The sequence below is a fragment of the Henckelia pumila genome, chromosome 3, assembly GCF_033568475.1.
Source record: "Henckelia pumila isolate YLH828 chromosome 3, ASM3356847v2, whole genome shotgun sequence".
Classification (NCBI taxonomy): Eukaryota; Viridiplantae; Streptophyta; class Magnoliopsida; order Lamiales; family Gesneriaceae; genus Henckelia; species Henckelia pumila.
The window spans coordinates 23,281,098-23,292,901 of record NC_133122.1 but is presented as its reverse complement, the minus strand read 5'-3'; the positions used below and the strand labels follow the sequence as shown (position 1 = coordinate 23,292,901).

The window sequence follows — 11,804 nt, the reverse complement described above, 5'->3', positions numbered from 1 at the left end:
GCCGTCCATTGTGATTCTGGTTTGGGTCCACCAGTTTCATCGTCCTTCATTGGTGGTGACCAACCATCTACAACATGTTGCTAGGCCCTGGAATAAATGGATTTTATGTATATGCTCATCTTCAATTTCATTGGACCATAATTTGTTTCACCCAAGATTGGTGGACGAATTGCAACGTTGGAGTATGGAGTATCCATAACAAACCTGCAACAACAAATAAAAACTAGAATCTATCTTAGTAAAATCAAGAGTTGGCTCTGATGCCACATGAAAGAATGTGGTGTATATGTAGTTTGTTAATTTTAAGTTTGTGTTGTTCTCAGTGTTACGATACCAGAGACAACATGCAGTGAAAAATAAATAATAAGAATAAATAACACAAGTAATTAATTTTGCATTAGTAAAAACTCGTGCGGGTGCCTTATGGCTAAATAATCACTAGAAAAACATATTCAGTCTTACATACTAATATTAGTGATTTTATGAAAAACAGTAAATCCTAAATTTCTCAACAAGTTGAGAAATCAAACTTGCGTCCTAAATAATCATAGTATAAAACAAATCAGATTCAACTCCCATAAGCCTAAACACGAAGACACAATAAAATCGTCGATCAACACTATGCACTAAGTGTTTTCTCCGACGTTTTCAACACGAACGGCGACATGGGGATAGTAATAATGATGACTACAAAAATTGGCTTCAGCAACCTTCAAATTCTCGAACAGAATTCTTCAATGGATGCTTTGTGAACTACGTCTGAAGCTCTAAATTGTTTGTGCGCATAAATCCTCTTTATAGAATTGAGTCCAAAAATAGATGGATTTCCTTAGATAGAGTCCTACAAAAATAAGGAAAAAATGTTAAGTAGGGACAAAACTCTATTATACATATGAAATCATATCTTGACAATATTTTGTAAACATATATCACTTATATTTAATATCAAGATATAATTTGAATACTAGGTAAATATATATCCTAATCAATATCGAAATCATTGAATATTTACACTAGATCCTATTTGTATCTTGAAGGCAAAATCTAATCATAATCCTGTGTAAACCGAAGGTAGGGTATTTTAAGGAATTAAAATTATTTTCAAACGTCCAGTACGAAAGTATGAGTATACATATCTATATGATGCATGCAACATGAAAACGTGGATGATCTAGTACTCTGGGATCATCTCAGTTTCAGACACGGGTTTGTTATTTTACTGCTTTATTGTGAGCAAAAAAATAAAATATCACTAATTTGTTTATCTTGTTCCTAACTGATCTGGACTTTTTTTTGGCACACAGAAAGAGGTTTTGGACTTCACTTTGATAAATTTGTTGTTAAAACAGGAAATTAAATTGTGAATCTGTGGTGTTCATCCCCATTTCTATGCTACTTAGTTAAATTACAGTTTCAGAGATTACACCTCTAACATGAGGTAAGGCCTAAACAAATTCTGCTCAAGCATCTGCCGGGTAACACTTTTTTTTTTTAAAAGGTTTCAATTTATGCTAGAGTTTATTAAGCTGTTTTTTTTTTCTTTTTTTGGCCAATTATTCACTAGTCATGCTCTCTCATTCTCTATCTATCTAATTTGTGTAACACCAGCTAGCTTCCCATTATCTTGTCCGCAAAGAAGCCAGGAGCCACCATGAAGGGAAGGATCAAAGCTGCCGGCAGTTCCAACCAATCTGCATAAGCAAATTATCCATCTATGAAGGTTGTAGTTGAGCTAAAGGGGGAAATCTAAAGAAAGAACACAAATTAAGACAGATTTATTCTATTAGTTTGTATTTTGCATAGGGTTGAGCTTTGGCTGTCGTAGAAATATGAACATTTTGTCGGATGAACTAACATTTGTTTTGGGATATTTCATACTTCACTAATAGAGACCGAGTTTGAAAAATCGGTCTCTAATTTAGAAATCGAATTTACGAATCAGTCTCTAAATTCGAGGCCGATTTTCGCAACCAGTCTCCCACAATTAGCGACTATGATTATGGAGACTGAGCTAATCGGTCACAATTTTGAGACTGATTTTGGCATTTGTCTTATCGTGAACATTCTTTTTCATCGAACGTTTTGATTTGACATTGTACATATAAACGTTATGCCAATATCAAGTCAATGTCACACACACACACAAAAAAGAACAAAATTCTAAAAAAAGTAAAGATGTTGAACTGAAACTTAATTTTGACGGAGTAAAAAGATAAATATACATATCAAAATTGCAATTTTCTCGAAAAAAAAAATCTGACGGGCATCCAAATAGGAAATGCAACCGAGTGAAAGGTATGATATGCAATAGGATTGATGCAGACTTATTATGCAATAGGATTGATGCAGACTTTCGATGAAAAATTTAATACAAGAGTAATAGTGCAGATGAATATTGGAGTTATCAAGGAACCTCCAAAATCCATCTAGCTTCTGCATCCACCAAATCCAACTTTTAGTTCTAAACTATCTAACCAATTTTTCCTATCAAAAAAAGAAACCATATAACCAATTTACTTATCGAGTTTAATTCATTTTTGGGAAAACTGCAATTTTGATCTTATATGTTTGTCACTTTGCGATTCGGTCCTCTGTGTTTTTATATTTCAGTTTTTGTCCTACATGTTCTGATTTTTGGCAATTTCAGTCTACTTTCTTCAAAAATGCTTGCGTGGCACTGTACACGTCAGCTCCACATCAGTACTGCATTGGTGAATGGTGCTACATCAGCGCCACATCGAGAAAAGAACTAAAATTGCGAAATAAATGAAGATAGCGGACTAAAAAAGCAATTTTCCCTTCATTTTTTCATAATTTATGTTTTTTTAATTTGATAATTATTATCAATTTAACTCGTTAAGTGTTGATTATTTGTTTTTTTAAGAAAAGAACTGATCATTCCATTTTTCTGATATGTTTGTCTATTTTACATCAAGTGACTATACGATTATTTCGAAGAAAGTTGATCTTAATTATTTCATGATTAACTCATTAGATAAATTATATTTTTCAATAGCATGTGATTACTATTATTTTTTAGAAAAAAAAACAGAAAACAAGAATTCGTTTGATTTGGGTCTCGAATCCACTGATTACATAACCCTTAAGTGGAAATATATAACATTAATGTGCGAAATCCAGCGGCGAGCTGGATTTTCAAGCTACGTACTCAACTTATATGGGGAAAAAAAAAAAGGCACATGATTTGAATTAAATTAAGCCTCGGATCGAGTACACGCATTGTAAAAATGTAATTTTTCAATTTCAAAATTAATTTGTGAATTCGTGATTTCAAAGTTTAAATATCAATAATATTAAGATGCCAATATTTAAAAAATTCATAAACAAGTGGAAGGAAAATAATAGTTTCTTCTGACATAATAATTTTGATCATTTAATATGTGACCGTTTAATGAGCATTCAAAAATAAGTTTGCATATTATATTAAACGAATTTGTTCATATGTTATTAAAAATAAATTTTGATTTTTTTTTTTTTTTGGGATTCAAATTAATTTCGATTTGGTATGATGGCAAGGAGGAAACCTCAAGATCATTCTCACTTTTGGTCTTTTGGGCGTGATTTTGATTCTGACTCGAGTCCCACTATGTTCGTTTTACGTCTACGTTTTAAGTAGTTTGTTATAATTGGTTATTTGATGATATTATTGAATTATTTGTGATAAATTATATCTATTGATTGATTAAATTTTGTTGAACACTGATAGAGTCATGAAAAATACAAAAACAAAAATTCATTTTCGATTACCAATCCTTAGTTAGAATTGACAATCTCAAATGTTAGATATTTTCTTACCTTCAAAAATTGTTTTAATTTTTTTTATAAAGATAATAGGTTGCTATCAATATTTTATGTAAACAGGTAGGGGTTCGCCTAACCCCCGCCACAAAAGGCGGCTTTGGAAAAAAAATCAATATTATGTCAAATCAGTAATAAGATTTTTCGGGGAAAAAACATCTTATTATTATCTATAGATGTAAATTTATATAATGTCATATTGACGGACCAAATTGGTTATAGTATCGATACATATCGTTATCTATCTTATTATGTTCATTATCGTTGGAAAATATTTAAACAAAATTATGTGAGTTTTTCTATACTTAATTTGTACAAATTTCAGTTTAGTAATAAATTTAAACTAGTATATATTCCGCTGCACGCGTTGCGTGCTCATGCCATCTTTTTTTTTAACGAAAACAAAAAAAAAATTAATTGTAAAATTTAACAAATACAAAAAAAAAAATTATGTTTTCCTAAACAAATAATCACAAAACGCGATAAATATATCAATTTTACAGAGTGAGTGATATTTTCGTAAATAAAAAAACATTAAAGGACAAAATGAGTGTTATTTTGATAAATAATAAAACATCTAATGGTTAAAAAGATGAAGCTATATAAAATGATTAATTACCTAATAATTTTAGTTTTATTGAAAATTATATTAGGATATAATGGTGATTTTAAATCAAGCTTCATCAATTAATTGAAATTTATTTAATTAAATGATATTTACTACATTAAGATATTTTGTTAATTAAATATTGTATTCGATTTAATATGAATAAATTATTTTCATATCTTTCATTTATTTTTGTTATTTTGATTTTTTTTTCCCCTAGAATCGATAATTAAATTAATCCCACAATTGATTCATCTGAGTTTTTTGTATTTTTACGAATTTGATCATTTAAACATCATTTTAGTTTTTAATTGGCTAATTTGCTACATGAATATAGTTTTTTGTTTTTCCTTTAAACTTTGTTATGGAGGATGTATTTGAAACTTTGGTGTTCTAGATACTTCCGATTCTTAAATAATTTCTCCGATTCTTAAATAATTTCTAATTTTTTATGCTAAACATCATCAACTCTCTCATAAATATAATATCAAATATAACAAATATTGTTAGTACTATCATCTAGAAATTAAATGCTATTTATCAAAGCTGTTGTACAACTAAAAAAGTTCAATTAAAGAATCCCCGAAAAATAAAAATTATGATTGGTAAACCTCTACACAACACCTAATATTATAATTTAATCTCCTTCGATTTTAATGCCAATATGTTGGGTTAATTAAGCGTGCAAGAGTGAGAGTAATACTAGGATGTGTGATCGCTCTAGTATATCAAGCTGCTGACGTTGCGCTGATTGATTTGCTTGGCTATGTGGCTGTAAAAGATGGACGTCAGATCTTAACGGATAATACAGTACCTTTACTGGGACAAGTCATTGAGTTTTAAAATAATTAAGTTATTGTTTTCGTTGTTTAAATTTGTGGTATTAAGTATAATTATGCATGCTTATTAGTATATTTAATAGTGGTTACGTTCGAATATATAAGATTAATGCTACATTATTCTCTTCATATTATATAAAATTAAAAAATTATCTATATTTATATCAAATATTCTTATAATCATTATTGCGTAACATTATTAAATAGTTCGAAAGAATGCTACATTATTCTCCTCATAAATATAAAATTAAAAAATTATCTATATATATATTTATATCAAATATTCTTATAACCATATAACCATTATTGCGTAACATTATTAAACTTTGCATACGAAAAGAGCGGAATATCAAAGAAATTGTGTAATCATATCAGTTTAGAAAGATGAACCAATTCCATAATGGGAGACACGCAATAAACTATTTCCACTATGTGACTAAAAAGTTCGATGACAATATGGTTGAAGCATTTAAAATGTGTAAAATATTTTGGTGCCACGAGCCAAAAGTAAGTTTAATCCCACCACGAAATTATCATTTTTTAAAAAAAATAAAATATTTTTATCAAACAAAAAAAAATATATTTCTATATATCTTTATATTTAAATTGCTTACAAGCAAGAGAATATATATAAATTCAATATCCAAGATATACAATTACACGTTGATTGGCCATCAAACTACGCAATTCAAAACAATATTTAGTATTTTAGTCGCATATATTTGTTTTTGTTTTCCAATTTTTACTGTCATGTTACCAAATTTCACTGTTAATAATATGTACTTTTCGATTTTTAAAATTCTAGCATTTTTATTGGGAGTTCTGATGTGGTACTACTGCACACATCAGCGTTACATCAAAAAGCTAAGAATGACTAATTTTTTTATTAACGAAAAAAAATTATCGAACTAAAACTGAAATTTCATAGGATAGAAAATCAAAATCGTAGAAAAGCAAACATATATAACCAAAAATGTTTCCCCTAAATCCTAATAAATACACATTTGCATTAGAATTGTGTTGAGATTCACATTTTCTTCGAAATTGAAATAGCATTAAATCATGTGGAAAATTTAGAATGAAGTACCTACCCCTAGATCGAAAATATAATTAATCAATGATAAGCGTGTAAAACAAATATATTTAACTAAATTATATTTGAATCGTAGTTTCCAACGTCTTGCCTCATACGTAACCATAGACGATGACAGATGACAATTATTATTCATGATTAATTCACATCATGATAATTATATCATTTTGAAACTCATGAAAAATCAAATGTGTAAAATAAATTAATATAATATTTTTGTTATGATGTTGAAAGCTACGGTCGTTACTTTTCAATGTGTATTAGATAATTTCTCATACTAATACAGTAACCTACAAATCACACTAATTTAGATAACCACAATGACTAATTATGATGTTTTTTAATGTGTATTAGATACTTTCTCATACTAATAAAGTAACCTACAAATTGCACTAATTAAGATAACCACAATGACTAATTATGATGTTTTTGTGCGACTAACTTCAATGGTTATACCAACTAATTATATTATTTTTATTTAACAATATTGTTGTGGTTCGTATTTTGATATACTTTTACAATTATAATCATTACAAATTCAAAAAAAATTGAAGGATTTTTTGGTGTTTGATGTTCAAATTCAATGAATCAATTCCCTGCATTAAATATGTCAAAAGTTAGCTTGATAAAGGTGGATAGGAGAAAAGGAGAAAAAAATGTTATACTTTGAGCCACACTGATGCTTTCATTTTTTTAAAAAATTTAAATTTTAAATTTAAAAAGAGTAATTATTATCTTTAAAGAGTAGTAGATTTGGTGAAAAGTAGGATGTTGACACAAAGGGCACATAAGTAATATCACACTTTGAATCAAAAAAAATATCACAATTATATGTATATATATATACATATAAGTTTTAATATCGCGCACTCTAGTTTATAGGATTTTCGTGAGAGATCATTTTTTTTAGCAGTGATCGCTTTTGAAAATCTTACTTATTAAACTACTCCCTCCATCTCAATTATATAGTCCACGTTTTCTTTTTTATTTGTCTTAAATATATAGTTATATACCATATTTAGTAATATTTTTTTGCACTCTTTTACTAATATACCCCTATTAACTATACCTTGAAAATTATGCAATTATTTTTTAATACATTAAATAGGGATAAAATAGGAAGTTTGCATAAAATTTATTTTCCCAATAATTTTTTCTTAATCTGTGTGAAAAAAAAAAGTAGGACTATGTATTTGAGACGGAGGGAGTACATGAAATCAAAATTATAAATATATATAATATATATTATTTTGTGCATCATATTTCACAATACCATATGTGAAATTCAACGGCTCCATCTAGGGGTGGTTCGGTACGGTATACCGCATACCGTACCGAAAATTTCGATACCGATATCGTACCGAAAATTTCGGTATACCGACATGTCGGTATGACATAAATCCATACCGATAGTCCGATACCGTATCGAATACCGAAATTCGGTACGGTATCGGTATGATACCGTGTATATCGATTTTTTTAAATTGTTTTTTTTTAAAAAAAATATCGTTATACGCGATATCATACCGATAGCGTGTATACCGATTTTTTTCGATATATCGAAATACCAAAAATTTGAAAATCTTATACCGATACTGATATCGTTACCAAAAATTTCGATATATACAATTTTTTTTGTACGATAAAGGCGATATTTTGGTATTTTTTGCTAGCTCTAGCTCCATCCACTGCTTCCCTGCCGATGAATGGATTCTTACGTGTCTCGCGGAATTAGAAAATTTCATTTTCAAATAAATTTAAAAAAAAATTCGTATTATTTTCCAAATATGCTTTAAAATACATAAAACAACATAGAATTACTTTAAAGTAAATTTACCCTACATTTATTCATAAATTATTAAGATTTTTTTTATATATTCATAAATTATTAAAATTAATAATAGATTTTCCATGATTATTTTCGGTCTCAGGATGGGATGACTTAGGTTCTGTTCGGATATGTACTTTTAAAACGTTTTTATTGTTTTATAAGTAGAAAAAAACTTAAAGTATGTGTTTGGATAAAAATTTTTGTAAAATGTTTTTGAATACTATTTTTTAATAAGTGTTCTCCAAGTATAGTTTTTTAAAAACACTTGAAAGATGTTTTTACCAAGGAACCATGGAAGAAAAATATGAAAAACATAACTTTTGAAATGTTAAAATATTTTTATAGAATAGTTGTTCAAACACGTATTTATTCTTAAAATAACTTTAAAAATATTTTATAAAAAGTTTTTAAAAAATATTTTTATAAAAACGTTTTATAAGTACATATCTAAACGGAATCTTAGACTTTTGTAAGGCCTGAGTCTCTTGGTGCTCCGTGCTTGTGGTACACAATGGTTTCGTTTGTGACTTGCAATTAGAATGCATTTTCCCTTCGGAATTTTGATTCGAACATACTGTGCCGTAGATCCAAGACATTAACATATATTCATTCTCCAAAATTTCCCCCGATTTGATGATGGAAGGGTATACTTACTCCATTGCTTAAATAGGAAGTTGGGAACCATGGTAAAATGGCCATGGATATTCCCACGGATATGAAATTGGTTCGTGGTTTCTTCTTCTTTTTTCTTTCTTTTTTTTTCCTCCCAATGATGGCATATATAATTTTGCTATTATTATAGGAAAGTGGAAAATATTTAATTAAATAATTTATTCGCCTACTTTGGGCATGGACTTAGTAAATGATATTGTATTGGTGGTGTCATGTCATATATGTTTTTAACGGTATTAAATAATTATTAAGATTCCAAAAAATATGTTATGTTATAAATTACTAAATTTGTATTATAATAATTTTTATTATGAGAGAGTAACAGTTTTCGTTAAAAATAAACAAAGATGATATAACAAAATAAAGCATATTTTAGAAAATTGCTTCTATATATTATATACAAAATTTAAAAATATTCCATTTTAAAAAGTTACGTCTTTTATGATACGATCTTAATTCTTAATGAATTATGTTAATTAAATGTGCCGACTCGATCCATACTTGTAGTAAAAAAAACAAAATTATTTACATAAAAATTAATATTTTTTTATAAATTGGATCATTTCATAATTATATCTCAAAAATTAACTCGTGAGAGAGTGTTTATGTGATTTTGTGTTAAGAAAATATACTCAAAAAAATATCATGTTTAAAAAATAAAAATCTACTCAATTATTTTGAGTCACAAAGCAACGTGGGCCCTACCGGCAGTGGGCTTAGTCACAATAGTCCAAGAAACATGAAATTAATAAAGGGGCCCTCATTCCAAATACGTGGGCTGTATAATAATTGCCTCTGATACGGACAACCCAATCGCCTGCGGAGGCCCTCGGCCGGAATCTTGACCCAGACCCATTCGCCGGGGAAATGGGCCCATTTATTGGGTCGGGTCACAATCTTTGAAATAGACGTTTCTTAAAATATTGTCCACTGACAAGTGACAATTTTTAAAAAGAAATTAACTTTAGAATCCCCAATTTTTATATTAGTGGAATAAAGTGGTTGAATTATTGATGAGAAATTAAATCATTCTATTAATATAATACTAAGATTTTATACTCGTATCTTTTTTTAAAAAAAAACTATTGATTTTTTAAGTTTACAACTTGCTATAATATTATGTTGAAAAGATTTTTATTATATATTATATTATATAATTAGAGTAAGTCTCTTGTAAACGATATCACAGATCTATGTTTCGAACACAGGTCTATTCGATTTATATTTATAATAAAAAATAATTTTTTGAGATTAAAAATATAATATTTTGAATATGTGTCTGATCAAGTTTGTAATCCAATATTAAAAATTGACTCATGATACGATCTCATTGGATTTTTTTATATTAATTAAATATTAGGTGTCATAATAATATTATTTTCATATTTTTTTTTAAATATGAAACCATGGGCTATAAGTCTTAACAAATGACAACTCTCCGTGGAGCATAAATTGAAGCCCCATAGAGAAGCTTTTTCAGGACTCTCAACCCTCTCTTCCTTTGAATCAAAGTAGAGGGACTTTTCATATAGCCATGTTGGGGAGGAAATCGAATCCGGTGATCGGAATCCTCGCCGGGACTTTGGTTTCCGGCAATAAATCCGGGATGATGGACGTTGCAAGCAGCTCGAGGAGCCACCTAGAGCCCAAGAACACATCACCAAGAGGTCCAAAAAGTTTTCATCTCAGTGGGGTTGGATTAGGCATCGTGGCGGCCCTCGAAAAGTCCGGCGGCGAAACCCCCTCCAACAAGGCGGTGTGTAGCCGGAATTCGAGGCGGTCCAGCCCGATTCCGGTCACTTCTCCCAAGAACTCGTCGAGAAGAGGGAGAGAATTGGATGATGTTGAGATGGAGAATAATTCAGAAGAATACACAATAGTGACATTTCATGGCCCCAACAAGTCCCACACTAAGGTGTATGGAATTGAACATGGTACTCGAGGAGGTGACTATAGAGCCCCTTTTAGAATACAAAGAAGCGATAATAATCAGAGCAAAAGGGCTAGTGTTTTTCATATTTCTCCGGCGAGATTCGGGGCGGTAGGCGTAATTCCGGCCTCCGATTTCCTTAGCTCGTGTGACATGTGCAACAAGCAACTCCATGACAAAGACATATACATGTATAGGTATTTTTCTACATATATGCTTCACAAATCTTTTTCGCTCTAATTTATCTAAAATTTGTAGGACAGTACTTTGTCGTTTCGATTCGTTAAAATAATATGTTTTTGGGTATGTGAAATTTGTAGGGGGGAGAAAGCGTTTTGCAGCGCGGAGTGTCGTTACAAGCAAATCGTGATCGACGAACGCCAAGAGAAGTGTGGCTCGGAGGCATCGAGGCCGGTGGATGTATCGAGCTCGTCTCTCACAAATGAAAAATTTTTGACCCCCGGAATCTTAGCAATCTAGAGTTTGTTTAACTTTAAGCATAAAAAAATAAATATCCAATCGATATATACACGTATACTTATTTGATCATATAATTTCTAGTAACATATGTAACATAGTCGGGATTGTATCACCCTTGAACCATATGAGAACGAGAAATTTTGGAGTGAAATGATTAGTTCCATATTTCCTTTTTTCTTTTTTCCTTTTTTTCTACCTTTTTTTTCCCCCAATAATTGAGATCTTGACGTGGATTGTGTATATATTGAAGATTCAATGGTAGAGCATCGTACGCCACTCGTTGCTTAAAAAATCTTTCAATTAAAAATTATTAGTTAAAAAATATTTCGATTATTATCAACATATATTACATTTCGTCGGTAGCTTAATTCTACGCACAACGTAAAGCTTAAACAGTATCCTGAACTTGTAATTATAAATTATACATCATTATTTATATATCAATTAGTATGACCCTACACATGTTGCATGTTTATATATATAATCGATTTTTTAATTATTCTTTAAAAAAATCTGAATTTTAATAAGTTTTC

At 29.6% G+C, this 11,804-nt stretch overlaps 1 protein-coding gene across 1 annotated transcript; it reads left to right on the top strand.

Moving 5' to 3' along the window:
• The first annotated feature begins 10,305 nt into the window (after positions 1 to 10,305).
• Positions 10,306 to 11,436, top strand: LOC140892000 (FCS-Like Zinc finger 13-like). Its single transcript, XM_073300724.1, has 2 exons — positions 10,306 to 10,988; positions 11,112 to 11,436. The coding sequence occupies exons 1-2, from the start codon at positions 10,396 to 10,398 to the stop codon at positions 11,269 to 11,271; spliced, it is 753 nt and encodes a 250-aa protein (XP_073156825.1). The 5' UTR covers positions 10,306 to 10,395; the 3' UTR covers positions 11,272 to 11,436.
• Positions 11,437 to 11,804: the final 368 nt, after the last annotated feature.